This window comes from Sporobolomyces koalae (genome assembly GCF_050403365.1).
Source record: "Sporobolomyces koalae JCM15063 DNA, S_koalae_JCM15063T_v1_ctg67, whole genome shotgun sequence".
Taxonomy (NCBI): Eukaryota; Fungi; Basidiomycota; class Microbotryomycetes; order Sporidiobolales; family Sporidiobolaceae; genus Sporobolomyces; species Sporobolomyces koalae.
The window spans coordinates 18,353-45,843 of NW_027481704.1; the positions used below are offsets into that span (position 1 = coordinate 18,353).

At 55.1% G+C, this 27,491-nt stretch overlaps 10 protein-coding genes across 10 annotated transcripts; 6 read left to right on the top strand and 4 right to left on the bottom strand.

Annotated features, from left to right (window-relative positions):
• Nucleotides 1-2,069: 2,069 nt before the first annotated feature.
• Nucleotides 2,070-3,395, bottom strand: JCM15063_006582 (uncharacterized protein; the record flags this gene model as incomplete). Its single annotated transcript, XM_076681373.1, has 5 exons — nt 2,070-2,397; nt 2,484-2,590; nt 2,685-3,047; nt 3,121-3,178; nt 3,247-3,395. The coding sequence occupies 5 exons, from the start codon at nt 3,393-3,395 to the stop codon at nt 2,070-2,072; spliced, it is 1,005 nt and encodes a 334-aa protein (XP_076531491.1).
• A 375-nt stretch (nt 3,396-3,770) lies between these two features.
• Nucleotides 3,771-5,704, bottom strand: JCM15063_006583 (uncharacterized protein; the record flags this gene model as incomplete). The annotated part of the gene is made up of 7 exons (XM_076681374.1): nt 3,771-3,875; nt 3,949-4,252; nt 4,337-4,773; nt 4,847-5,026; nt 5,106-5,186; nt 5,263-5,444; nt 5,524-5,704. The coding sequence occupies 7 exons, from the start codon at nt 5,702-5,704 to the stop codon at nt 3,771-3,773; spliced, it is 1,470 nt and encodes a 489-aa protein (XP_076531492.1).
• Nucleotides 5,705-5,913: 209 nt separating this feature from the next.
• On the top strand, nt 5,914-7,655 carry JCM15063_006584 (BAR and SH3 domain-containing protein; the record flags this gene model as incomplete). Its single annotated transcript, XM_076681375.1, has 8 exons — nt 5,914-5,944; nt 6,023-6,115; nt 6,195-6,248; nt 6,319-6,584; nt 6,649-6,788; nt 6,852-6,949; nt 7,024-7,173; nt 7,234-7,655. 8 exons carry the CDS (start codon nt 5,914-5,916, stop codon nt 7,653-7,655), a joined length of 1,254 nt encoding a protein of 417 aa, XP_076531493.1.
• A 154-nt stretch (nt 7,656-7,809) lies between these two features.
• On the top strand, nt 7,810-8,866 carry FCY1 (cytosine deaminase; the record flags this gene model as incomplete). The annotated part of the gene is made up of 7 exons (XM_076681376.1): nt 7,810-8,025; nt 8,152-8,207; nt 8,320-8,375; nt 8,467-8,508; nt 8,589-8,668; nt 8,748-8,780; nt 8,849-8,866. The coding sequence occupies 7 exons, from the start codon at nt 7,810-7,812 to the stop codon at nt 8,864-8,866; spliced, it is 501 nt and encodes a 166-aa protein (XP_076531494.1).
• Nucleotides 8,867-9,639: 773 nt separating this feature from the next.
• On the top strand, nt 9,640-11,109 carry JCM15063_006586 (uncharacterized protein; the record flags this gene model as incomplete). Its single annotated transcript, XM_076681377.1, has 1 exon — nt 9,640-11,109. One exon carries the CDS (start codon nt 9,640-9,642, stop codon nt 11,107-11,109), a length of 1,470 nt encoding a protein of 489 aa, XP_076531495.1.
• Nucleotides 11,110-12,056: 947 nt separating this feature from the next.
• JCM15063_006587 (uncharacterized protein) lies at nt 12,057-13,117 on the top strand (the record flags this gene model as incomplete). The annotated part of the gene is made up of 2 exons (XM_076681378.1): nt 12,057-12,562; nt 12,646-13,117. 2 exons carry the CDS (start codon nt 12,057-12,059, stop codon nt 13,115-13,117), a joined length of 978 nt encoding a protein of 325 aa, XP_076531496.1.
• Nucleotides 13,118-13,318: 201 nt separating this feature from the next.
• Nucleotides 13,319-15,406, bottom strand: PSD1 (phosphatidylserine decarboxylase 1; the record flags this gene model as incomplete). The annotated part of the gene is made up of 7 exons (XM_076681379.1): nt 13,319-13,552; nt 13,624-13,784; nt 13,862-14,348; nt 14,418-14,651; nt 14,730-14,893; nt 14,961-15,332; nt 15,403-15,406. 7 exons carry the CDS (start codon nt 15,404-15,406, stop codon nt 13,319-13,321), a joined length of 1,656 nt encoding a protein of 551 aa, XP_076531497.1.
• A 1,150-nt stretch (nt 15,407-16,556) lies between these two features.
• MSH1 (mismatch repair ATPase MSH1) lies at nt 16,557-20,103 on the top strand (the record flags this gene model as incomplete). The annotated part of the gene is made up of 11 exons (XM_076681380.1): nt 16,557-16,629; nt 16,690-16,895; nt 16,961-17,780; nt 17,844-18,378; nt 18,460-18,697; nt 18,770-18,859; nt 18,925-19,046; nt 19,111-19,261; nt 19,327-19,548; nt 19,625-19,846; nt 19,957-20,103. The coding sequence occupies 11 exons, from the start codon at nt 16,557-16,559 to the stop codon at nt 20,101-20,103; spliced, it is 2,826 nt and encodes a 941-aa protein (XP_076531498.1).
• A 249-nt stretch (nt 20,104-20,352) lies between these two features.
• JCM15063_006590 (uncharacterized protein) lies at nt 20,353-22,383 on the bottom strand (the record flags this gene model as incomplete). Its single annotated transcript, XM_076681381.1, has 4 exons — nt 20,353-20,795; nt 20,867-21,371; nt 21,436-21,821; nt 21,897-22,383. 4 exons carry the CDS (start codon nt 22,381-22,383, stop codon nt 20,353-20,355), a joined length of 1,821 nt encoding a protein of 606 aa, XP_076531499.1.
• Nucleotides 22,384-23,803: 1,420 nt separating this feature from the next.
• On the top strand, nt 23,804-26,149 carry EDC3 (Edc3p; the record flags this gene model as incomplete). The annotated part of the gene is made up of 7 exons (XM_076681382.1): nt 23,804-24,020; nt 24,108-24,310; nt 24,382-24,605; nt 24,655-25,171; nt 25,240-25,549; nt 25,616-25,843; nt 25,920-26,149. The coding sequence occupies 7 exons, from the start codon at nt 23,804-23,806 to the stop codon at nt 26,147-26,149; spliced, it is 1,929 nt and encodes a 642-aa protein (XP_076531500.1).
• Nucleotides 26,150-27,491: the final 1,342 nt, after the last annotated feature.

Consider the following 27,491-nt stretch of genomic DNA (forward strand, 5'->3'; position numbering starts at 1 on the left):
ATTCGATGCGGGTCGAGTGAAAGGAGGACAGGCTGTGCGAGACGGACGGGCGAAATCCCCTCATGAGGTCAATCAGCACGAACCTCTCGTTCGCTTTCGTCGCTCCGGAATCTACCGCGGACCTTCTGTAGGGGAGATGGGAGAATGATTCTGCTCTTACCTTCCTTCTCTTCACTTCACCTCGACCGCCTCTTTCGACCGTGCTCTTGGTGGGGTCAAATCACCTGCAAGTACGAGTCTGATTTCCCTCTTCCTCTGTTGACTGTCTGACCCCTGCTCCTGACTCTCGCACCCGCACCCTATCTCGTCTTCATCGTCGTTACCCCGACTCTCATCGGCATTCGCCATCGTTCGCACTCTTTCTCTCCCTCTCCCAACCATATACAGTATTCCGCATCTCGACCGTGTGCCCACCGCTCCCTGTTGGATTCTTCCCGGCTCTCGAGCTTCGAGCTCAGCCCGGTTCTCTACTCACAAGGCACACGCTCACGCAGGAGTGCACTATAGCTTCAACAGCTCGATCCCCTCTCCGCTTGGCCGATTTCACTCGGTCCTCTCCCTTCCTCTTCCGGACTCAATGCGCGAGTCCTCGCTGACACTGTTGCTCATGCTCGACATGGTAGCGCCACGGTTGCCGCACGACAAGATTTCGTTTCTCGGAAAACCCTATTCTTCTCGCCCGGATTCATGATCAGTCCGCTCTTGGCTTCCAATACATGCTTGAAGCTGACGTGCACCAATATACGATAGCCGAGCATCGAGATATGGACGGTTGTATCCAGCTACAGATTGTTGACCCGACCCACTTGTCGTGGTCGAGGGCGCGTTTGGGTGGACCCGTTATGTCGAACTTCGGTTCACAGAGAAGAATACCTACCACTTTTACTGCTGCACGTCATACCGGGACTACCCAAAAGCACCCTCGGCCACGACAAGTGGGTTGGGTCATCAATTTGTAGCCAATGACTATCTATCTCTCGATGCTCAGCTCGATAACTCTCGTCTCTATGTTCTCTCAGGTACCGCTCATTCAAATGACGCCACTTTGACCGGAATGCGTCGAAGATGTCAAACAAGCGTAACGGTTCTCAGGTAAGAAAACAGCCTCGAGGCCGAAAGCGCTCGGACTTTGATCTTTTTCCATTTGGCAATGTGTTCTTCCCGAACCATGGCTCTAGCTGGCTTGTCAAGACACCCCGCAGAACATTGCCCAGCCTTCTATACTCAGGTTTGCCAGACTCGGTGCTATTATTCTCTCTTGTCCTCCGATATGACCGTGACCCAGCAGCCGTTCACCTCAAGTTTCGCTAACTTCGAGGCTGTACGCTACTAACTTCCCTCTTTCGTTCCTTGTCCGCTTTCACGGGAAATGCAAGGGTGATTGATCGACTCTCCAGCCGATGGAGTAGTGAGACGTTCACTTTGAACGCTACAGGGACAGAGCTCGAATTTAGTGCGATGCTTCCAGATTCGAGGAGATCGTCCGGACTCCGAGACAGCTATGATAGCGTGGAGAAACGCAGTACGAAACATCACTAAAAATCGAGAAGCACGCGCGTCTCCCCGAGCGCTGCAACAGTAATTTGCAAACAACCTTTCAATTTCCCAGGTCTTCGCGCGAGCAATTCGCGCTAATATCGCCAAGTGTGTCTGATAAAAGGTAAATGGAATCTATAATGTACGACAGCGTGCGCGCGGAAGGGACCGCGCTTCCTCACTCGCCTCGAGCTCGCCGCATCTCTCGAACCGTAGATCGCGCGAGGCCACGAGCTTGCTCTCGTAATTTGCAAATCCGTCGACAATCGATGACAATTACAGGCTGGTGATCGAGTGCCGAAATGTGCTAAGCGAGGTACCGTCGAATAGAGCTCGAGAGCATAGATTCAATCTCTCTCGCGGACCCAATGCAACGACTTGGGGAAAGTGTCTATTTGCGAGGGAAAAAAAACGAATCGGATGCAAGGTGCCAGACAATTATGAACAATGCGTACACACGAAGACAGTTGCGAAATCGGTTCTCGAATGTGAAAAAGGGGGGTTTGATGTAGAGATCTCTTGTAGACAAAGGTTTATGCAGCAAGGACAGCTAGACCGGCTGCGATGAGTGAAGCTATGATTGCGTAGCGTCCAGTAGCTCGATCGGCGTCACTCGATGGAGTCGACGGTTGATTCGTCGGGGCGGAACCCTCGGCGGCTCGAGTCGAAGAAGGTGCTCGACCGATCGTCGCGACGACTCCCGAACCGTCGTCGCTACGATTGTACGCGGCTGTAAGACGACCGACCAGGAACCAGGTCGGGAGGTCCGTCTTGCCCCCGGTCGCGATAATTTGCGTGAGGTTCTCTGCCGCGTCCGAGATCAAGGTCGAGTTGAAGATGCGGTACCGTGCTTCGACATTGCTGTTTTCAAAAGCGGTCCCGGGCACGAGTCAGAAACAGTTTCTCGAGGAAGAACGATGAGCATGCCAGTGGAGTATGCGACTCACCCAAATTGAGACGTCAAGATCGCTTTCGTCGTGTCGAGCGAGGAGGAAGTAAAGATTGGCAGCGAGTTGTTGAAGGTCGCATCGGCAGTCAAGTTTAATTGACAAGACTGCATTCACGGTTTTCTCTCCTGTCAGTTCAGTCTCTGCTTTGGCGCTCTGAAGGAAACACAGAAGAGGAGAGAGAGAGAGAGAGAGAGTCACATTTGCCTGCTCAGAGTACAGCAGTACACTCGATGCGCCCATCTCGGCAGCCAAGTTGAACACGTTGGGTAAGTAGGTCGAATTGACACCGTTCAACGTCGAATTGGTTCCACGCGTCTCGGTCGAGTTGTTACCTGCGAGGGTCGAATTCGAGGACGAGTTGACATTGGTCGAATTGAGAGCTCCACTCGTCGAGTTGCTTTCAAGGGTTGAGTTCGTTGCGATTGTGCCGTTCGCCGTGAATGGGAGAGCGAGAGTCGACTGGGTCGAAGGGTTCGAGTCGCAAGAGATGAATGCGATGAACGGCACCGCCGTCGAGGTTTGGTTCTCGGCGAGCGTCTCGTTGAAGTACACGATCACACCCTGTTCATGAAGCGATCACTCCGGATCAATCACTGACCTGATCCGAATGCGCAGTCTTGAAAGGGGCTCTCACATGGTACGAACTGTTGGGTGAGGTGCTGGTCCCGTTCGCGAGCAGAGTCACTCCTTGACTGAACCGCAACCCTCGGAACTCACGTCAACTCTTGAAGCGACCTGGAACACGACAGATTTTACTCACTTGAGAGTTCCTTGACCTTGATCAGTTCTCCACCCCGAGAGCAAGGTTGAATTCTTGTCGCTCGTGGCATCGTTCGGGTACGCCGGTGTGTAGGCAGTCGCAAGTGCTACGAGTCCTCCGACGATCAAGGCTGAGAGTGTCCGCGTCATGGCGTGTTGCCGGGAAAAAGGTCGATCAATACTAAGCGGTTCTAAAATCGGAAAAGGGGGGAGGCGGAGGCGGTGTTTCTCTTTTTCAAGCCTTCGTCGAGATCCGGTCGGTTTTTTCGTAATGACTGCAGCAATGCAACTCTGACAGAATCGCTCGTACTGTACTGCTTGACGGCGTGTCGACGAGTTAGTCGTTTCGGTGAGTACGTGCGTCAGCGCCAAGGAAATCTGAGCTGCAAAGTTTGCGCGGGGACCGAGTCGGCCTCGACGGCTTCGGAACCGACTGTATCAGCACTCTTGAATCAAGTCAATGTCTATGTTGCAGCGCGTAATGTTGCATGCAGAGTGGTAGCCCCGCTACGTTGGCTATTGAGTCTATACTTCACCCGCAAATATCCTCGACAATGCCTGACGAACGTTCTGGTCCTCGAACGACCCCGTTGTGTTCGATTCAGCTTTCACCACCTTGATCCCGAGACTCTGTCGAGTGTGCGAGCACGAATTAGATCGTCAATAGTAAAGGGAGCATCGATTCAAGCGAGACGAGACTTACCTCCAATTCTTCAATTTGGATCGTCACCTGAGCCTGCGGCATGTACACGACGTGTGTGACAAAATCTCGTGGTTCGAACGTTTGCTTCGTGGTGGGATCGTCACCGTATGCACGGTTACAAGCTGAACTGATCGCCTTGACGAAATCCAAACTCGTGTATTCGGGGGTCTCGCGATCCCATTCCGAGTTTAAAAGCAGGATTTTGTGGCGCAGGTTTGGTGACTGGGCAATACGCGTGCCTACTGAATGCAGTGCAACGCACGGCAGGATCGAGGTATAGAGGGAACCGGGAGCGTAGATGAGTCTGCAGCAAAATATCACGCAAAGTGGATCGTTAGCGAAAAAAAGATGGGGCACAAACGAGCAGAGAAGAGGAGAGAGGGTGTACGCAGTCGAGTGCTGCAAGCTCTCCAAGAAGATTCCGTTTGGTCTCGGAAAGATCTCGTGCCCGAACGCGTTGAGGTAAAAGATTCTCCGAATCCTCGCTTCGAGCGGGACGTTCGCGTTCGAGTCCTTGCTAAACTCGATGTTGCGGCTCTTGTCCTGTTCTCGAGGGAACGACCAAGAATTGGTTTCGGGACTGTCCATCGGTCTCGCATCGTCGTCTTCTTCGGCGCCGAGCACCGGTGGTTCGGGAAACGACGGGGTCGTCGCTCTTGTCAGGGGAAAGTAGGTATTGACAAGCGGTAGCGGCAAGTGAGTCTTCCCCGACGGCGGCGAGGTCATCAACTGGTCTTCGAGCGTCGGCAACGCTCCAAGCTTTGGTTCAACAGTTGGAGCAGGATGGGAGATTTCCGATTGACCCGCAATGATCGCTCCATTCTCCTGTTCTGGAATACCTGGTCAGTTGAGGGATTCTTCGTCAACAGCGTCGAGGAGAGGAGTAGACCCAACGTACGAGTTCCGCTGCAATCGTTACGGTCGAGGACGTGTTGATCACGGGAACGACCGCGAATCGCTCGTGAGGAATTCCAGTCAGAGACGCGAACAGGAAGATGGCAGACGGCACGGATCCGAGGAAGAGTGAGGCGCCGGAGAGAAACAGGTTGCCGATAGAAGCTTTCCGGAAGTTGAACCCCTACGAGCAGACAAGCAGGTTCAGGCGAGGAACATAGAGCTAGACTCGAGGTCGGGTGATTGAGTGGAACTCTCCTCACTCGTTGAGCTTTCTTGAGCACTGCGCCTTCAAAGTAGACGAGGAACGCGCGAATGGTCTCTTTGCGATCCCCGGGAATTCCCTGCACGAAGTTCGAGGTTCGAGCACCGAACGGGTCAACTTTCCATCAGCCGGTGCTCGCATTGACTACGACTTACTTTCCATAGTCGATGCACGCCCTCGACGATCGAATGCCACTCGCCTTTGATCTCGTAAGCGGTTCCGCTGGATGGGAGGCGGTACTCGAACAACCGCCGGATGCAAAACAAGGGAGAGTCGATCGGGGAGGGCGGGATCAGCCGGACAAGCCGGGATCGGATGTCTCCCAACGCAGGACCGCCTGCGCTCGTTAGAAAGACGAGAGGGGAGAGATTAGCTAGGACAAGTGGGGGCAAGCGGGGAGGCGAAACGCAACGGACCGAGGACTCGAAGAATCTCGGCGGTACTGCCACCGTCGTCACTGACGGGTACGACGAACGTGGTCTTGCTCGTATCTTGCAGCGGGCCGAGGATGTGGTTGCAACCGCTGCCGCCGCCGATCACAGTCAGGCGCTGCTCCTCGAGTGCGTGCACCCGACCGTCGCTGTTCGAAGGCGGCATCTCTATTGCACGTGAGAGCCGAAGTCGACTATGACTGGGCAGCTCAGCCAAGGAGAGTGCGAAGTTTGTCTTGGTCGAGTGTGCTGCGCGCGAGAGTCGGCATCGGCTCTCTCCATCCCACCTGCCTCGAACTCTCGGACTACCGCGATTGCAGGATCGTCCACTGTACCATAGAGCTCATCCGCACACGCTCGACTCCCCGCTAGGCTATGAAAGGATTCGGCAAGGCGTTGGCCCGCGGTGCGTCACCGGCCATCTCCCTCGCCCCGTTGACACGCTCACGACGGACTCGCTGACCATCGCCATCTCCCGTGACAGCGCCACATGCGTTCACGAGCAAGGTCGGACTCTCGTCCAAGTCTAGTGATCCCGAGACCGACGAACTCGTGCGCAAGTTCACCTCGCTCGAAGGTCCGCCTCTCCTCTCCCGCCATAAATCCTGCCGCCCTCGCGCGATCGTACTACTGACGACGGCTCGATCTTGATGCAGAGCAAACCGGCAAGCTCGTCAAGGACACGTCCAACTTTCGCGAGGCCATCTCGGGTCGGTCTGGCGCTCCGCTCCGAAGCCCGCGCTCTTGCCGTCACTCATACCACGTTCTCGCATTACACAGGCATGCTCACTTCGCAAGCCGGCTTCGCGACCGCATTCAGCACCCTCTTCTCACCGCTCAACGACGAACTCCCGCTCGCGTCCCGGCACCCGGAAGCGCAGGGCACGATCGACAACATCGCTCATTACCACGACCTCATGAACGAGTTGCGCGATTCGGTTCAACCCGAACTTGAGCTCATCGACTCGCGCGTGACCGCTCCGCTCAAAGAGTACTCGGATTTGCTCAAGAAGATCCGCAAGACAATCACGAAGCGCGAGCACAAGGTGAGAGCCGATGCAGACTCTGAACCTAGCGTGCAGCCCGCTGATATTGTTGCGAGGGAAACAGCTCACCGATTTCGATCGCCACAACAACTCTTACAACAAGCTCAAGGACAAGAAGGAAAAGTCGCTCTCGGACGAGAAGAACTTGTTCAAGTATGAGCAGGACCTCGAGCTCGCGACTCAGGAGTACGAACACTACAACAAGTAAGTTCTCTTCTGAGCCAAAACCCCTCGAGCGAGACTTTGACAAATTGTTTGTGGTCACAGCATGCTCAAGTCCGAGATTCCTCGCTTCATTGCGCTCTCGTCGACTTTTATCAGCCCAATCTTCCAGACTTTCTACTACATTGAAGTCGGCATCCTGTGTTAGTCTTCCGCGTCTCCTGCCTATTGAGACCTAGCGCTGTCTGACTAAAGCTTTCGCAATTCTGCGCTGCAGACACCTTGCTCGAAAAGATGCAAGCTTGGTCTCGTCAGGTGTATGGAGACATGAGCATCGAAGGTCTCGAGACGATGCACTACGAGCGTTTGGGCGATGTTGGAGAACGCCTTGAAGCCCTGAGCGTCACGAAGCGATTCACTTCGACTGGTGCGTTCTCTCGGAATTTTCACCCGATAGGCGAGGGTGGCTGATTCCAGGATGATTTAGCTCGCTTCATGTCGCAACACCGCGCGAGCGGAGGATCATCGAGCCCGGGACTCGGCCGTACCGCGTCTACCACGTCATCTTCGTCGGGATACACGAAACCCGCGTCGACGTACGGTGCCGCGAGTTCCTCTGCTGCTGCCGCCGACCTCCCTCCTCCGGCCTACTCTGCTCCTCCAGCTGGAGGTCCTCAACCCGCACTCGCAGGTAAACGTCCTCCTCCGCCTCCCCCGAATCGACCGAAACCTGCCGCCGTGTACGTCACGGCGCTGTACGACTATGTTGGACAGGCCGAAGGCGACTTGTCGTTCAACGCAGGGGACAAGATCGAGGTGGTCAAGAAGACCGAGAGTGATCAGGATTGGTGGACTGGAAGATTGAACGGATATGAAGGACAATTCCCGGCAAACTACACTCAATCTTGAATAGTCTGTTTTGACAAAGTAGTACATATATCACATATTTTGCATTCTTGGAGAGCTTCTCTTGTCTGGTTTTTGAGACATTGCAGAGAATACCCGCGATAAGGCGCGCTCGTTTCGGCAATTCTTGGCCTTTTTCGAACTTGTTCAACCCGCCATGCTCGCACCAACGGAACAAATCAAGACACCTCCGACTGCTCAACCTCTGCAGTCTGATCTCGACAACATCAAGCACGCCGTGTTCCAGGGCGAGTTGGGTTTGTCCGAGAAAGGAGTTCCGATCGGAGCCGCATTGGTTCGCAACGATGGAGTCGTGATTGGAGTCGGTAGGAACCGACGAGTACAACAGGGTAGTGCGACCAAGCATGGCGAGGTGAGCACACTCTAGAGAGCCCTTTCCGCTCCTTTTCGACGCTATCACTCCCCACACCTCTGACTTTCTTTCAATTCTCTCGGCCCTCTGGCTGCGATTCTCTCGAATCTGGTCTGATTGGAACAGACCGACTGTCTCGAATTAATCGGACGCCTTCCCGCTTCAGTCTACAAAGACTGCACGTGAGTCGGTTCTCCTCTAGATAAATTATCGTCTCGTATGCGGTAACCCGAGCTGACGCCCTGTACTGCTGTACTCAAACGCTGGGTTAAATCATTTTTCGGCGACCTGCAGAATGTACACGACTTTGTCTCCTTGCTCAATGTGCTCGGGCGCGATGATTCTATACGGTCAGCTGGCTTTAGAACCTCAATGCTCATGATTTCTTGCTTGCTTTCCAAGCAGATCTTTTAGATGCTGACCCTTCAATCTGTACTCTAGGCATCAAACGATGTGTCATGGGCGAGAACGAAACGTTTGTCGGTGAGTTCTTGTACAAAGATTATTGTGGGAACTGAATCTGACGTTACGTGTCTTTCCACTCTGCGATTTCTTCGATACAGGTGGCGAGAGTATCTTGAAAGACCATGGGGTCGAAGTTGTGAACCTGAACTTGGATTCGTGCAAAAGCCTGATGAACAAGGTATGCTTCCAAGCTGAATTCTCTTTCGCATGAAGCAAGCTCACATCCTTGCGTTTCTCGACGTCGACAATCTCTGTAGTTCATCGAACTCTACCCAGATGTGTGGAACGAGGTAAGTCACGACCTTGGGTTTTTCTCATTGCAGCTCTGTCCCCTGATATCGCCTGTTTGGACGAGCAGGACATTGGCGAGGAATAAGAGCTACAATACGATATCTTTAATCGCGACTGGAAGACTGCTACGGCTCGGATCGCAAGGGGATGTGCTGCACTCGAGAAAACGAGACGCTGAGCTTAAGCTTGTTCTCGTCAGATTTACGATTATGTCGGCCAGCTCTGATGGGCTATCCACCAGCGCTCGTAGATCATCGAGAGCGGTAGAGTGGGCAACGTCAGACCGTGCAATATGTGTTGCGGAATATCGGCGCTTCGGCAGCTCAATGAGAGTTTCGGCGTTTTCGTCTGGATCCCTCCGCTTGTCGTTCATTCAGTCGACTCGGATCGCTGCCATGCAGGTCTCTATAGAGCGGGTCATGCTCTAAAATGGCCTCACAGTCACCCTTTGCTTTGCAACTTTGGCGCATCTAGACTTGCCGTTCCCGGAAGATCTTTCCTGTTTCGCAATATGATTTGAGTCGGGATCATCATCCTTGGGTCGCTCCGTTTCATTGTGCTTTTTGTCGACACACGCACACGTCTCTCTTTCTGTTCAGTCGACCGACACGAGATCAATAGCGAGCGACGAACCAGGGTTGCATCGAAACGCAGCTGCAAGTTGCAACTGGTGCATGTCCCTGTAAGCCGACCTATTCGCAACCCGCCGTCGATCGTGTCTGATCACGCAGCTGCGCTACCAGCCATCCCAAGTACACAGCGTGACCTGTCAACCAAGCTTCGAACGTCCAACATCGTAGCATCAGGGATCACTGGATCGAGTAGATCCGTCAACGAGCCGATCAATTTCAAAGCGTCATGGTCGTCGTCTCGGACCAGCGTTCTCCAACCCATGCCGGAGGCTACACTGAATCTGTCAGCACAAGGTCAAAGAAGCTCAAGAACCCGTTCAAGCGGCACCCGCGAACAGGCAGTTCGGATCAGACATCGGCCCCCTCGAGGCTACCTCCTCCGCCAGCCTACTCTGCGCACCATGCAGGCACGAACGACGGTCCCGCCGCGTCGACTCATCAGAAACCGGCTTCATTGTTCTCGTGGAATTCGGGAAGGGTCAGCTGGCGCGGATTTGGTAGCTTGAAGGGCCGGGGCAAGACCGTCGATGGCGACCCCGCGGGTCAGACGAAGGCTCATCCAGCGTTACCATCTTCATCCGATCGTATCATGTCGACCTGGAAACGGAGACAGAACCGACACGGAGTGCTCGAATTCGAGTTTCAACCTCCATTCGTCGTGGAACTCGATCCTCCCGCACACGATAGTTCAAGACCTCCATCGAGGCTTCCTGAACCCGTTGGCCAACCTTTTCCTTCACGAGCGACGTACTCGCCATCACCGATCCCGGCCGTTCCCTTGCGACCACCTGAACCCTTGTATCCCTCGGCCAGACCTGCGACGGATTCCCCGGCGAGCAGTTACCGGACAGCACCCTCTCTGCCACGCAAGCCTACAGAAGAAAGACTCGCCACGCTCAAAGCAGCACCGACATCTCCTGCCTCATCTTCGGTACAAGCTTCACCCGAACTCGACAAGCACGCTCTCTCGAGCGAGTTCCCACTCCCGCCGGCTCGACGTCCATCTTCGGCTGAACTCGTCAAGAACGCAAACGGTTCGTTCGCGACGTTCGCGAATGGGCTTCCAACGGTTGTTCCCGTTCCCAACAAATCTCTCCTCTCGCCGCCGCGTACGGCTCCGACTGCTCGGTACACCTCTTCGAATTTGCCCCGCCCCAAAAACGGCCCTTTCACAGCGGCGAACCCATACCCGGCACCGATCGACGCGCACAAATCGCGCCTGCCGATTCCCTCGACCGCGTCGACTTTGACCACCTCGAGCAGTCCTCGCTCTTCACCTCGTCTCTCGCTGCGCAAACCGATCCAAATCCCAGCTCGACCGCGTGGTTCTCCCCCTGCCTCGTCGGCGCGAGTGTCGAGTCTCCTCAATTCGGATGTCGAAGCGAGACCGCGCACGTCGTGGGCTTCGTCCAACACGGCAACTCGAAGTTCGAGCGTCGGGAGCGATGACACGCTCAACTCGCCGAGACTCGCAACCCCGATCGATCCGAGGAAACGCACGTCCCTGGTCATCCCGGTCGTAGCGGTCGATCCCGAACCGAGTCCGACACTCGAGACGCAGGATTCGGAACAAGGTCGGACCCAACGGACCGGTCACGTGGACACGGAAGAGGAGCGACGAAGGTTCGAGCGTGAGGTGGAGGACGAGTTTTCAGAAAAGAGGATGCAGGACCTCCTGAGAGAGCTCGGTATCTGAGGCGAGGGTGATGCCAGTTCTCCAAAAATCAAGTGCAGGATGAGAGGGATCTTCGCGCGCGCGCGCACGCGTACGCGTGTATGGTTTTGCTGTTCTTTTGTCATTCTTTTCCTTGTGTACATCACATCCTTGTCCATATGTCCCGCATAAGTACCCTTTTTGCTACTGCTGTCCTGTGTCGCCCCCTTTTTTTTCATGCGTGTGTGCCCAATCCGAATGTAGCTGTTCAAACCTGATTGCGCTTTGATCGCGGTTCGTATGCCTGACCTTGGAACTTGTCTGTGCGATCATTGCTTCAGTCGAGCCTCGGTCACGTTTCGGCGGCGATAAAGGAGAGCGATCATGGCTCTCTAATGAATCCATGAAGGCAGCAGGAGCGTTACACCTCGCAAGAGGCAAGTGGAACCGAAGCTTGCCTGAGTCGACAATGAAAACGCAACCTTTAAAATTAACGCGAGCCCTCAGAAGGATTTGAGTTTCGAGAGAGAGAGCTCCAACCATGATCGTGTCAGGTTAGTCGCAGTACGACTCACGCCAGTAGAGGCCGGGACCCCTCACCGTGAGCGATCCGATTTCCGTGTTGGGCGAGTGCGATTTCCTCTTCGAGCAGGTCGAGTCTCCAAGTGATCGCCTGTGCTTGAAGTCTGTTTTCCAGAACACTCATGCGCGTCAAGTGATGGGAAAATTAAGGTCGAAGAGCTGCCGTAATGCCATGAGCGATTGGCTTGCGAGCGGAAGCGAACTGGCAACTCTCGGCGAACATGGCGCGACGAGCGGGTGCGCGGCTTCTTCTCTCTCTCTTTTTCTCGCTCTTCTCCCAGTCCTCGCTGCTGCCGATACGTACTTCAGACCCGCGTCCACATACCGTCTGGCGTCCCTCCGATCACACGCTTCACTAGCAGTCGGACATAAACATGCATCGCCCCGAACTCTCTACTTCTTCGGCAATGCCACCCCCGGTCCCTCCCAAGGCCGAGCGTCGACTGTCCTTCAAGCTAGTTGCGTCAACTTTTCGTCGTGCAACCTCCATGTCGTTCGCGGCAGACACGACCGTGCCGGAACCGTGGAGTGGCGAAAGCTCGCAGCGGTCCCGACGCCCGACATCGCTCTTCTCCTGGAGATCGCAGCGGTCTAGTATCATCGATGACGAGAACGTACCACCCATTCCGACGGCTCAGGCTGCTCCCGCTGCCCCGAGAAAGGGATCAAGTTCGCGCAAGAATCGCCGATTTCCGAGATCAACGTCTCCCGTCCCTCCCGTACCCTCCCTGGTGGTTCAGGTCGACTCGATTCCGGATCTTTCGACCTACTCGTTCCCTCCTCGGGATCCTCACTCGAGCAGCAGCAAATCCCCGATTCCTGCTCCCTGTCTGCCAGAGTTCCGCAAATCGACTTTTTGTCCTCTCACCCTCGAGAGTAGCTCATCCGATACGGCAACAAATCCGTCACGAAAGTGAGCAAGCAGCTCGCCTCGCGCGGACCTTTTACCCCTCGGCGACTCGAGCCTCGTCCTCCTCGTACGCCACGACGTCGCAGCTCTCCCTCGCCCGAACCCGCTTTGAGCAGCAGCCCGCGCTCGCCTTTGACAATTTCACCTCCTGCCAAGTCACATTCGTCTTCGCCGTCCACCTCTTCTTCTTCTTCGTCGTCGTCGTCTTCTTCTTCCATGAGACGTTCGTCTTCGTGGACTCAATCGCTCCCGACTGTGATCGAGGTACCTTCGCCGACTCCAGCACCGCGTCGCAAACTGAGACCGATCGTGATCGCGCCTCGCAATCCGTCGGTTCCACCTTCGCCCCCATTGACTTCGGGAGACACCGCGAGTAGCGAGAGCGATTCGGGGTACTTTGAACGTCGGTTGGAACTCGCCGGTCGAGAGGAACAACAACGACGCAGGCAGGCGAAGGAGAAACGAATCGATTGGAAGGATCTCGAGAAGAGGTTGCGAGAGATGTCTGATGACAAGTTGCAGGAATTGTTGGACGAGCTCAAGCAGAACAAACCGTAGCAAAGCTTTTCTGTCAAACATGAGAATAATTTCGAATCGTTTAATTTCTCTGGGCTGCAAGATTGAACGAGAGAACAGCATGTACACAAACAGATCGAAAGGCAAAAAAAGCGGAAGAAAACCGGCGAGTTTTATTATGCGATCAGGGAAGAAAAAAGGGCGAGGGGCCAGATGCTGAGATCGGTAAGTCTGGGGGAATCATTAGACGGTTCCGAGGGCTTGTCCAACTTTGACCTTTTCTCCATTCTTGACGTTGAAGTTGAAACTTTCGGGTGCTTCGAACACGAGTACGATCGTGCTGCCGAGCCAGAACCCACCAATCTCGTCTCCAGCTCGGAGCGGTTGACCCCCGAGCATTTGCGACGCTTGCGCGTAGGTCGCTTCGGAATACGTTCCGGGCACGACGGGACGTTGAGGAGAGTTGGTGCGGAGAGACTGTTCAAGCGGGGAGATAACACGTCAGGTTCGGAAGAATGGCTGATATCAAGCGAGAGGGCTACTCTTACCGAGTCAAAGTTGACACGGATCGAGCCGACGTTTGTCGCTCCGACTGGGATGAAAGAGAAGAACCCGTATCGCCAGCGTCCGAGCAGGGCGACACGCTCATTGAGGACAAAGAGGTCCGACAGTTTGCCGACCATCCAGGGCGACACCGAGAACAGCTCGCCTATAGACGAAGCAAGCTCGCAGTTGTCAATATCAAAACTTTGTGCCGAGGGCTTTTCAGGAAAATGGAGAACGTACCAGCGAAATGCCTTCTCTTCTCAACAACCCAGTTGGTAGGAGAATGGTATCGATGGTAGTCACCAGGAGCAAGGTACACGACTGCAAAGCACAACTTGTTTCCGTCTTTCGGTTGAAGTGCCCCTTTGGCGATCTCCTTGGCGACCGCCAAGTCTCCACTCATGCTTCTCTGCGGCGCTCCAGGTCGTCCGTCGTCCGATACAGACGCGTCGTGTACCTTGCCCTGTTGCTGCATGTCGTTGTGCTCGCCCATGAGATCGTCAAGCGAGTAGTTGATTCCGTTCACGTTCGCAAACTCTTTCTCATCGACCGAGACCGCCTCGGCGTTGTGAGGATGCGCTGCGAGACCATGGGGCTCCAGTGGAGTCTGTGCGTCTCCAGCACCATTCAGGAGAGCTTCTAGCGAGTACGTCGCGCCTTTGATCGAAGCGATCCTTCCTTCCTCGATCGTGCCAAAGTTGACGATTCGACCATCAGCCGGAGAAACCTGTCGCGAAAAATCGTGACTGATCAGAACACTATTCGGAAGCAAGGATTGGGCGGCGCATGTACGCACGACTGCAGCATCGTCGATCGGTCGCGCTCCAGGTTTCAGCCTTCGCATGAAGAACTCGCTCATTGAGCGGTACTCTGTCAAATCTTGCGGATCGCACTCATCAAGGTTGACTCCAAACACCCAAGAGTAGAACTTGTAGCCGGGTACGCGGAACCAGACGGGAAGGGTATATGCGTTGAGGGCGCCGTAAATTCGCGAGATTGTCCGGAGAGGCAGAGCGCCAATTACGTGAACCTGACGGGTCGTATGGAAGAGTTCGTCAGTCGGCATGCTTGTCGTCCGACTCGGATAGAACCTCTGAAGGTGACTAACCTGCCAGGGGCCCTGGACTTTGACGGATCCTTCGGGATACGGTTCCTTGCCCTTCTCACTCGCTTGCTTGTAGAAGGTGAGGACAACGAGGACAGCGGCACCCAGGGAGACTGGGATGGGCGACCACTTGACTGGAGTCTCTTGCCATCGTTGACGAAGTCGCGCTGAAATCAGAGAAGCGATTAGATCGCGAACCACGGCACCGGGAGGGATTCTGCAGCCGCTTCTCACAAGTGAATGATGCCTTGCCGCGGTTCTCAGGACCTTTGTCGCCTTTGAGAGATTCGGCTTGCGGCTGCCCGATACCCTGGTCTGCGATCCTCTGCTCGCGTTGCAAGGGTCGCGCACTCGAGAACAACCGTTGAGTCCGGGCCCTGGCCGCTCCAGGCGCGCGCAGGACAGCTTTGGGAGCTCTGAGCAAGAGCCCAGGGCCTCGCAAGAGGAGTGCAGGGCCGCGCAGGACTAGGTCGCGCTTCCTGAGAGCGGGACGTGGGGCATCGAACACGGGTTGAGTCGAGTAGCTGGCGGACGTGTTTGGTCGTCGGAACCGCAAGACCGGGACCCATCGCGGGACTCGCGCAGGTGAAACCATGTCGGGCGAGCCTGTTGAGGTGGTAGAACAACGATCAGCGATATGATCTGACCAGGACGCGCTTCCTCTCCTCTTCCTCACCCATATTCGACACTGTCGCGTATAGAGACCCGATTGAAGCTTAGCCTAGTTGACTGCGATGGGCAAGCATCGCTCAGACCCTCCGGCACCGGGGTCGCGCGGGGACCATCCTTCACTCGTCGCGTCGGGAGGCTCTACCGCTTGGCTCGGGGTGTTCGAGCCGCTCTGCTTGAGTTGTCGAGACACTTTACTAGTCTTTCGACTGCAAGACGAGCGCGGAAAGTTCTGACTGTAGCTCCACCCGAGACGAGCTCAGCTCCAGCGTTAAGCTTGACAGCTCCTTTCCCTAGCGAGATTGGCGTGCGCGCTGCTGCTGCTACAGACATATACTTATCGCTGCACTTGCTACGACTCTTCACCCCTGCAGTTCTGGCAACCCGGATAGCACGCTCACGTTCTTACTTCATCCACGGCTGGCCAGGTGAAACCGTCTCTTCCGTCTGAATATTCGCCAAGATTCGTCCCGCGGTAATGCCTCTCGACGCTGTGAGTAGGTATGTACGAGTTGGATCTCTCGAGTGAGCTCTGGGGTGACCGTCTGAGACCGTGGAGATTTTCGCGGCTTGTGCGCGATTCATTAGTGTGCCGATGGACGCTCCAAGCTCGCTACTCAAGTCTCTTTGGGTTCCCAATCGCTCTGGAGCAAGTCAAAGTCTGTTTGTTGTAGGATTTCCTAAGTTTTGCGTCAAGCAGGCGAGCCCCAGACCAAGCATGCGACCGGTAATTATGATAGTGCATTTCACTTCGATTCTTCCTTCTATGCCATCAGTGCAACAAGTTTGGTACGATCCAGTATTCTTAGAGTACATAGAGTTATTCGCGAGGACACCGAATATGACAATCTCACCACTTCGAGCGGAACGAGCAGCTGCTTCCCGGATGATCTTCTTCAGATTCCACTCGACCACGACTGCCTCTTTTACAGCATTTCCGTGCTCTGTAGAACTTTTACGAACAGTGCTCTTCTGATCTCGGCGCTATAGCGTCAGAAGGTGGTCGTGCGGACGAATCTTGGGCTCGCCTCCACATCTCCGATGAGCGTTCACACTCGACTCGCCCTCAGGCTACGAGCCCACCGGACCTTCGCGAGCTCGACAGTATGTCAGCTACCACCTCGATCCAAGAAGAGCGTCGTCGGGACCAAGTCAAAGATAATGTTGGATGAGTACGGTCGCGAGCGCAGGCCTCTCCCTCCGCTCGCCCTGGACGGACAGATTGCTACGACAGGTATGTCTGGTCTCGGTTTGAACTGTAACGAAAGCAGCTGATAGCGAACTCGATGGTCAGATCCTCCGGCCGCAGAACCCACGACGCGACTGGTCAAGACAGTCAAGCGCCGAGCCGCCATTAAAGAGGAAGTCAAAGTGGAAGAGCCTGTAAAAGTAACGAAAGCAAAGAAGGTTGCTGTGACGGCGCTCGAGGCTGCCGTGCGCAAGGATCTCGAAACTTATCCGGATGCGATTCTGCTCACTCAAGTTGGATCTTTCTTCGAGGTTCGTTCTTGCACATACGACTAGAAACGAGAGGAGCATACTGCTGAAACCGATGGGTCGAGCAGTCTTACTTTGACCAGGCTCGCACGGTCGCCTCAGTTCTCGGTATCAAGCTGACAAGCAAACTATTCGGCAAAGGTTCCAACCGCGTGCGGGAGCCATTTTGCGGATTCCCGCTTTCACACCTCCTCAAGCACGTGTCAACACTTGTCGAAGCGGGTCACAAGGTCGTGATTGTCGAAGAGTTCAAAGAAGCGGGATCAGCGAATTCAGGCGTCACGAGAAGAGTCTCGCGCGTCGTGACGCCAGGTACCGGAGTTGACGAGTCGTTCGTCGAGATGGAAAAGATGAACTTTGTGCTCGCGCTCGGAGCGATCGAAGGTGGGAAGAACAAGGAGATCGGCATGGCGTACCGCGACATCTCGACTGGAGCTTCGTTCACTCGAGTCTCCACCCTCGCTTCTTTGCGGGACGACATCCAGCTTGTCAGACCAAAGGAGGTGGTCGTTGACGAACGGCTGGAATCTCTGTCCCATGGTGCAAAGGTGCTCGCCATTCTCGAAGGCGAACAGCAGCGCGAGTCGCTCATGGTGTCGGCTATATCAACGAATGCGATCCCGTCCTCCTCATCAGGCATCGTCTCAGCTCAATCTGCGGCAGAAGACGTCCTTCTAGCGTATTTGGCCGGCACGCTTGTCGACCTGCCTCCGCCACGAACTCGCTCGACTTTCGTCGATCCTGCTTCAGTGATGCATCTTGATGCGGTAACCCTCAAATCGCTCGAGATTCGCGAGAGTCTCAGAGGCGGTACCAAGGGCAGCTTATTGCACTCGGTCAAGCGTACGGTCACCCCGGGAGGAACGCGTCTGCTAACCGAACGCCTGAGTACGACAATTCCGTTGCCAGCTTCTCTGCCGCGTTTGTCCATGCTGACCTTGTAACCCTCAGCTTCTCCATCGACTGATCTTGCCGAGATCAATACTCGCTTGACGCTCGTCTCGGCATTCCACGACAACCTTCCAGCTTCTCGCTCGTACCTTCGCGCTCTCCTTCGGACACTCGACGATACGCCTCGCCTGTTACAACGTCTCTATCTTCGTAGGGGATCTGCCTTTGATTTGCTCGGTCTCAAAAAGACGATGCGCGCTTTGCAAACGATTCGAGACGAGATCGAAGCGCGAGTCCCGCCTGTTGGAGCGTCGAAACGACTGCTCAAACAGTTCGGAATCGATCAGGAGGCGGTTCAAGCCGTCCGCCACTTGATCGCTCGACTCGGAGACTTTGATCAGCTTGCGACCGAAATCGAAACGGCCATCGACGAGGAGGCTCTGCTCGCTCGCAGTAGGGAGGAAGAGCGCAAAGCAATGATTGCGGAGGAATATGGAGAGCGAGCTCGAGAACGAGAAGAGGAGGAAGAGACGATCACTCGAGCCGAAGGAGATGGACTTTGGGGTCAAGATCAACCTTGGGTTGTCAAAGACGAGTGCGTGACCTGCAGATTACTCTCGTGTTCTACCAGGCGACTTCAATTCGGCTGATCTGTCTGCGATCGCCGTTGTCCCAGGTTCTCACCCGCGATCAAGCAATTACACAAAGAATTGACGACACTAAGGGATCGGGCTTTCAAGCTGCAAGCAGAATTGCGCGACCGCTATTCCTCGAAGAACCTGACGCTCAAAGTCCTGCCTAAGATTGGAGCGGCTGCTCATGTGCTATCCAGGGACGGAGTGCTCAAGCTCGAATCGGACGAGAGCGCGCACCTGTACCAGAAGAGCAATTCTACGCGAGCCTACGTCATTAGGGTAGGAAATTCTCTCCTAAGTCTTGCCTGGTGACTCTGCTCATTCGAGTTCCCGTCTCGAAACCTGGTACAGGAATGGGTACTATTGTGGAAGAAGATGGAAGCAGTTTCGGCCCAGATTCAGGAGTACGAGAAGGAAACGATGGCGATTCTAACTACTCGCGTGAGAAGCATTGTCTTAATGGTCGGCAGCGTTCATTTCTCGACACTCACTTCCGCACTATGCAGGTACTCGACAATTATGACAACTTGCTCAGTACAGCCGACGCTCTCGCAGAACTGGACGTGATCATGGGATTTGCAGAACTCGGGCAGGAGCGACAATGGGTAAAGCCGATCGTTGACAAGAGGTGAATCCGCGTCGCAGCATGGGCCCGTCTCGATCGTTGAACTGAAGCCGTCTGATATGACCAGCAAAGCTCTCGAAATCGTCAAAGGGCGCCATCCGACAGTTGAATCTGCGTTGCTTCTCCAAAACCGAGAATTCACTCCAAATTGCGTCGCCTTTCATCATCCGGACGATGGTGCTGAAGATCCCTCGTTCATCCACGTTCTGACCGGACCCGTGAGCTCCGTGTCGGTCGTTCACACGCATTTGGCTCCGGCTGACCTTGCAAACCCTGTGCACAGAACATGGCGGGCAAATCTACGTTCCTCCGACAAACCGCCCTGATCACGATCCTCGCCCAAGCTGGTTCGTTCGTGCCGGCGCAATCAGCTCGGATTGGCATCTTTGACAAGGTGTTCAGTCGAGTCGGAGCACGGGATGAGCTCGACCGTGATCGGAGCACTTTCATGATCGAAATGGACGAAGCAACGACGATTCTCGAAGGCGCGACGAGTAGATCGCTCGTGCGTGCTCCCTTCATTTCAGCCCGTGAGTCAGAAACGATTGGGCTGAGGTTGAACCGACTATTGGGGTCGACAGGTCCTCCTCGACGAGCTCGGACGCGGGACGTCGCCGATCGACGGTCTCGCGATCGCCTACGGCGCCCTTGAACACCTTGCACACGTGAACCGCTGCAGGACGCTCTTTGCAACGCATTACCACCGTCTTGGTGACTTGCTCGGGTACGACGAGTCTGATTCAAAAGGTCGAGGCGAGTGGACTGGAGTCGAATTTTGGTGTACAGACGTCGAGGAAGATGCAGTCAGTTTCTTTTTCTCTTCCCGTCGCTCCTCAAATTCCTCTTCATGGAGAGGCGGTTTCCCTCTCGTACAAATTTGACCGTTCAATTGAAACGAATTCCGCGTTTACAGGAGTCGGTACGATACGTTCACGAGATTCGACGTGGACTCAACAACGATTCGGCAGGATTGGTAATCGCTCGATTGGCCGGAATGCCGAGTCGAGCGATCAGAACGGCTCAAGATCTTCGTGACAAGTTCCTCGCGGGTTTGGTGTGAAAATGAAGAAACATCCAAGCTACAATATGATATTTCCAGAGGGAACAAAAAACATATCCAGTGATAATCCGATAAACGAGTGAACATGGTGAGAGAGAGAACAATGAACGAGTGACAATCTAGCGCGCTAGATATGAGAGCTGTACAGATAGAGAGATTCCGGGACATCCCTAAGAATTCGACAAGTATGGTCGCGTCCAGCGCGGGAAAAAAGAAGGTTTTATTGTGAATGGTCGTTGCGAATGTTGTTCACCAAACGGTAATGGATCGAATCGATCCTCCAAATCCGAAACGGTGATCGCTGCTTCGCTTTGCGAATCGGGTCGAGGTTGATTTCGCGAGTGAGCAACCTTTGACCGGACCGGGGCACACAGCTTCGAGAGATCCAGTCTTGACGACCGCGTTCGTGACGCATTGTTGAACTTCCGAGATGCAAGTGACGTACTGAGCTCCGTACGAAGTCCCGTTGTTGAAGAATTTCTCGAGTTCAGAGTTCAACTGCGCTTGAGTTAGCTTGTGCGAGTTGGAGGTGAAGTTGGCGATCAACGGTGCCGAGTAATCGACGAGATCGGTGAAGAAGGATGATGGGAGGTATCCCTGGAATTGTTGCGTGATCGAAAGCATCGTGGTCTGCGAGATTTGAGGTGCGCTCGATTTCTTGATGCACAGCTCAGCCTGGGTTGCGTTTCCAGCTGTTCAGATGAGGATCGAGGTATTGTAAGCTCGAGTTCAGTCAATGGGGAAACAAGGAAGATGTGCGTACTCGCAATGAGCTCGGAAGCACAGGCTTGGAGAGTTTCGGCGAGGGTGACCGTGTTACCAGACAGAGCGCTCGCGACCGAGTTGATTGCGTTCGAGATTTGAGCCGAGACTTGACCAGCAAGCTTTTGATCGGGCGAGGAAGAGTTTGCGAGGTTGTACGTGAGGATGTTCTCGACAGCGGTAGTGAGCGATGCGGGCAAAACGCCTACGAACTGCTCGAGGACCGACTTGGACGCGGTCTCGAGCGTCGAAGCGGCTCCTCCAGGCTTCGTGATACAGGCGAGGCTGGACGAGTTGCCAGCGGCTTTGATGGCGTCCGAATAACACGAGGAAACTTGCTCGAGCGCGGTAACGGAGGATCCACTAAGCGAGGCAATGACGGATTGGATCGAGTCGGTGATTTGGTTGACGAGCGCCTGCTCCGATTGAGGGAGCAAGGTCGTGAGCAGCGGCGTGACCGAGTCGAAGATTGCCGAGAGGATCGTGTTGGGCAGGATACCAACGAACTGCATGCGATGGAATTAGTCAAGGCTCTCGTGAAATGGACAAGGAAGCTGTGCCTAGGCTGACCTGTTCAAGGATCGTGTTGAGCGTTGACTCGAGCTCGGACCCGTCTTTGCCGGTCGCGGTCAAACACGAGTATCCTTCAGGCATGCCACCGCTGCTGAGCACGGTGGTCAAGCACGACTCGAGCGATGCGTACGTGGATGCCGAGAGATCCGATTGAGTCAGGTTGGCCGCCGCGAGTGCCGAATCGATTGCCTTCTTGATGTCGATCGCAGCATTCATGCTCTCTTGCGAGGTGATCAAGGTCGAAGTCGCAACCTCGGTGACGTTCTGGGTAACGGTTTGTACGATCGTCGTCGGTTCGAGTTTGATCACTGTCGCATTGGCGACGGTCTCGATCTTGGTCGCCGTGCTAGTCGCGGTCGAGACGATCTTGGCCGTCTTGGTGACTGTCTCGCGGTGTACGGGAAAGACGAGTCAGTGCAGCTTCGAGGGGAGACGAAACACGTCACAGTATTGCTCACGGGTCACGACATTGGTAGGCTTGAGTTGCTGATTGACAGCAGAGGAGAGAGCGGAAGCGAGAGGTGCTGGGATCAGGGACGAGTTCTTGAATTGATCGACCGCTTTGTTCGCGCCATCGATCACGGTCTTGCTCGAAGAATGTTGCACTTTAGGAACGGCCTTTTTCTTCGTCGCGGACGTGCCTTGCTGCCACGAGTGCGGCTTGGTCGACTCTTTGTGTTGAGTGTACTTGTCACCATGGTGCTTGACGACTTTTTTGTGCTTGTGCGACGCGGTCGATTTGTGCTTCTGCGCTTGGGACGCGTTCGACGATTTGGACGATTTGTGGGCCGCGGGAAGCGAGAGTTTCGCGGCGGTGCCGACCTTGGGTGTGCCGAAAGTTCCCGCTTCGTGCACGACTCCTGGGTGATCACTGCAAGGTTCTGGGTTGGCAACCACGAAGAGCGCGAGTGACGAAAGGATCGAAACAACAGCGAGAGAGCGCATGTCGCAACGGGATGATTTGAGGGCAAAAGGGTTCTGAAGAAGAGTGAGGCAGGTGAAAAGAGTGCGTCGAAGCGAGTGACTGGAGTGAAGTGTGGTGCGGTCGAGGCTGAGGATGAAAGAGAAAAGGAAACAGAGAAGAAGACGTGTTTGTTCACGAGATTTGGCGTCGCGAAGCGTAAATTTGATGAGATGTGGGGGAGCTCAGCGCGCGGCGACGCGACGAATGTTTTTCGATCGCGAGCACATGGACTGAGCACGAGAGCGCAGGATGCGCTTAGCTCTTTCGGTGTCAAATAGTTGAAGTGCTATCGAGTCGGTACAGCAGGAAGATGAGGGCTAGCAAGACAAGCTCTGAGCATTGACCCTGACGACTTTTCCACAACACATCTCGAGGATCAGCTGCGGCGCACGCGTCTGGTGTTACCAAACTGTACGAGGTTGAACCAGGAGCGCACTTGACGGGGAATCACCAGGACTGGCGATGCGATCGAGCTCGGAGCAGCACTTCAAATCGAGACTCGCAGCCGAGCTGGAGACTGAGAAAAGTCATCAAAGCCTCCTGACGAAGCTTGCAGCAGGTCTTGTGAGGTATCCTGGTCTCTTGGTTGTAGTGTAACACGCCGGCGAGGATTTCATTTCGCACTTTCTTGACCAGTCGAGAAGTCTCCCGATCCCTGTCGTTTTATTCCTCCTCATTCTATCTCTCCGCTCGCGCTCCGTTCATAGAGCTCTGTAGCCTCTCGCTGCTTTTGCGTGCGGAGAGGCAGAGGGACGAAGAGTAGAACGAGAGGAATCGGGAGAGTTCTCGCCTAGCCAAGAAACTGCAAAATAAACACCTCGCCGGCGTGTTCCATGTAGCCTAATCCGGGCAGGTTTGCTCGCCTGAAGCGAACAGGAGCCGACCAGAACAGTTCGATCGTATCTCGCTCATGGAGTCAAAGTGCGAGCGCTGGCCCTTCCTCGACAAGTGGTTGTTCCTCATATCTGACCCTATGAAGACAAACGGGCCCGAGGTAGCCTCGAGAGCCACTCTCCGCTACGGTCTCAAGCATGACGTATGGTTTGTAGACGACCGGACCCAGCCGGCTTCAAAGACATGTCGAAGTGCACGGGCCGAGTGTATCGGAAGGCGATCAGCTGGCGTTCCTAGCTGCGTCAAGATCAGAGCTACGTGTCGCTGGCCCAGTCATACCGTGCAGAGTGTGCGAGTGTCGAGTGTATGTGTCTGTGTGTACGTGGCGGGTGGGGGTGTGTGCGCGTCGAAGGGGTGGGAGAAGTTGACGTTGGTGGAGTCTCTGAGGAACTGTGAGGGGCGCTAGTGGTCGACAGTGACTAGAATCTGAAGATGCCGTTGCTGGTAGCGAGCGGCGATGTGACAGTCAATGACTCGCCGGAAAGGAACACCGGATACCCTCGCGAGATGATGAGATTTGTGAACTCAGGGGAGGGGGGTCGCTTCGAATTTAGACGATTGATCAATTTCTACAGTTGTGCGTCACTGTTTATCGACAAGCTGTACGACATGGCCGCGGCATTCGTGGGATTGCCCGTATTGATCCAGCTCAGGAGCGGTGGTACGGCCAAAGGTACCGTGCTGCAGGTGGATGGTAGCGTGGGTACGATCGTACTGCAAGATGGTCAGTTCTTCTCCATGTAGTCTGTCGCGGGTCGTGTCCAGCCGCAGCCCAGAGCTACTCACGAGCGCACACATGCATGCTTGACAGCACAAATCTCGACACCCGATGGAACTCGAATCGAATCCCGGTGTGTGTTTGGCCGCAACGAGGTCGCTGGACTCGAATTGTTGGCCGTCAAGAAGGCGCAACCGTCCCCTGCACCGCCAGCTCGACAAGTAGCTCAGACCGCTACGCCTCAGGACGATCATCGCCAACTCAAGCCGTGGTCAGCAGGAGAAGACGAAGCTAGGGTTCGCTGATGTTTCCTCTACTCTTGGCTCGGGGCTTCGAGTGCGCTGACAGACCTTGAAACGTCGCGCAGAACGAAGTGAGCCGCAATGCAAGTCGTCAGCAGCCGCAGCAACGTTTCCCTGCAGCTGTTCACAACTATACTCGCTCTCCCCACGCTTCGCCTTCCCCTCATTCTTCTCCGAAACCGGCTGGGCAACGGTCGAATCGCCAACGAGGTACTAGAGGCGGGAGTAAGCGGACCGGCAGAAGCCACGCAGACTGGGACGACGCTGAAGGAGGAGACGAGGCAGACTCGTACCAGCCTCAGGCAAGCTTCTCTCGAGCGACACGGCTTGCGAAACAGCTTGTGGTTGACTCAAAGTTTTGCTTATCGCCGCCTACAGGCTCAGTACACACGGAGAAATCAGCCTGGGCAGATGCAGAGCGCAACGGGCGAGACCTTCGACGAAGAATTCGACTTCAATGCTGGCCTGCAATCATTCGACAAGAGCGCCGTGTTCAAACACATTCGCGAGTCGGACACGGTCGACCCGGCCCTGCGACTGGTTGCGCACAACCGGAATCCAGCTCGAACACCTCAGACGAAGCTGTTGCCGTCTGAATCGGTCCTGACCGTCGAAGAGCTGGAAGCTCAGCAGCTCGATCGACAAGCCGCTCTCGATGCGGCTCCGTCCGCCAAGAAGCGAGGCATGACCGTCGAAGAATTGGAGGCGGGAGTTGCGAGTGTCGGCTTGGAGCAGGAAGTCGATCGCGGATACGAATACGCAACGGAATCGGCAAGAACCCTCATGACTGAGAGCGGTGTTGCGGTGCCGTCAGTCAAGCTGAGACAGTGGCGAGAGGCCCTAAGTATAGCCGACGTGAGCCTTCTTCGGTTTTCTGCCGCTCGAGGGCTCGAGCCTGACTCGAGCAAGCATGAATGTCACAGATTGAGACGTCACCTTCGCGCCTGCAACGTCTCGAGCTCGCCGCCTATCAACTGTCGACATTCGTCCTGACCCATCTGTCGCTCAAGTTTGGACTCTTCCCGACTCCCTGTCCTCCGCAATCCCGACCCTCAGTGTTGCTACTCTGCACTGGCTCGGACAAAGCCAACGTTGCGCTACGCTGCGGTATACTGCTGGCCAACAGAGGCTGTCGGGTCGTGGCGCTAGTCGAAGACGGCAAAGCCGAGGAGCTCAAGACGAACTTGAGGGTTCTCTCGTCGGCTGGCGGCCGTATCGTGCGGGACCTGGCTGGTAAGTTTTGTCCCGCTTGTGGGTTCGCGTGATTGCAGCGATTGACGAGCTAGCGCTCGATGCCAGATCTACCACCCACATTCAACCTCGTCATTGATGCGCTCGAGGACCACGAGACTCCTGGCGCTACGTCTCTCTCGTCGTCTCTGTCTGGCTCTCTTCCCGGCTCTATTTCGCCGATTGTCGATACGAGAGCATTCTTTGCCAACGAGGCTGCAGAATGGGTCAATCGTCTCGTTGCCGGCGTAATCAGTATCTCTATCGATGTGCCGTACGGTATCTCGCACGATGAAGGTGAGTCCGGGACGAGTCAACTCGATGACAGAGGCAGGACACGTCAAGTTGATGGATTTGCTGCGCTTTACAACAGGAACCCCGACTTCCTCGGTCTTCCTGACCCCGACATTTGTGTTTTCTCGAGCTCTGCCCCGTCCGGGAGCCGTCGCGCTGCTGTCGCCGCGCGTTGGGTCTCCCCAACTTTTCGTCGCCGACATTGGCTTCTCGCCGAGCATCTGGGATCGCATCGGCGTTCAGGATTTCGAGACGGGCCAGTGGGGCGCAGAGGGGATCGTGCGGGTCTCGTTCGACGGACAAACATAATATCGGCATCCTGCCGTACTGTGTGCATCACGACAGTACCTCGTATGAGTACAGTAATTATAGTCTGCCACATGCAGGAGATTGCTCTTGCGCGCGATCTTGACCGGCCGGACGGGTCCCGGTCCAAAAGCTGCGTTACTGCGTACTCTCGTCGACTCTCCGCACAATCTATTCATAATCTCCCTCACTGAACGAGAGTCTCAGCAAAAGCCTTTTGTTTCTTCGGACGAACCTCGACCGACGACGTAGTCGAGCCTCGAGCGAATTGAGTCTCGCTCAAAAAAAAAATGATTCGATCGTCGGACTCGCGCTGCGGCCGTTCTCCGAAATCTTGCAAGCGGAGCACCTTTCTTTCCAAAATCACGCTTACCCGATCTTGCACGCTGACGCTTCCCAGACTCTTGAGCTCTCGTTTCTTCTCGTTCCCCGGGCCATCGGAACGATGAGCAGCTTCTCTGACGACGGAAAGATGGCGCGCGCCCACCTGAACTAGTGCGAAGGCAAAACACAGAAAATAAAAGGCCAACCCTGCACGCGCTGCCAACTTCATGCCGGTCCGTTGCTCTTTATATAAGTCTGGATCCCTCCAAGTGTTGGGACCAGGTCGAGCCAGATATCATGTCGCAGGGTCGACGCGACTCGGCGAGCGGTCCCCGGACGCAGTCTCGGAACACACCGGCTGACGCGGAATCTCCTTGATTGCAAGCCTCCCCCTTTACACGTGGCGCGCTCTATCGTATCGTGAATCGTGAGAGGAGCCTGGAGGAAGCTCCCCCGATCAGTACTGTAGGTTTGCCGAAAATTGCAACAAATCGCAACTTCTCAATTGCAAGTTCCATTTATTTTTTCTTTCTCTTTCTCTTCTCACGCGCCATACAGGATTCCGAGGTTACGGGACCCCACTTTCCTCGAACCCAAGTTCTGCAGCATCTCGTTACAGAACTGTCTGTGACAGACCAGCACGAACGATTGAGCTGATCCGCGCGCTCTTGGACACCGAGATCGACACGCAATGTGGTCCGCAGGCGCAAGGCACTAGCCCGCGCACGAAGACTGTAACGCTTTTTTCGGCATCCGTTGGTAATTTTCTTTTGCGCGCGCGGCGCAAGTCGAAACCCTGTGAGGCGAAACGAATTCCATGGCGTCCTCTGAAACCTGACTCTCGATCTGCGGCGATCATATCGCACGGAACCCGCAGTGCCGCGCACCCGGCAGAGCGTACAGTACGTAGCTTCGAGCTTTGTCCGACGGCTCGAACCGCGTGGATGCCGGCGCGCTCGGGTCGTGCTCTCCTTTCGATAAACTGAGCTCGACATGCCACATAGCTCACAGGGGTAGAACT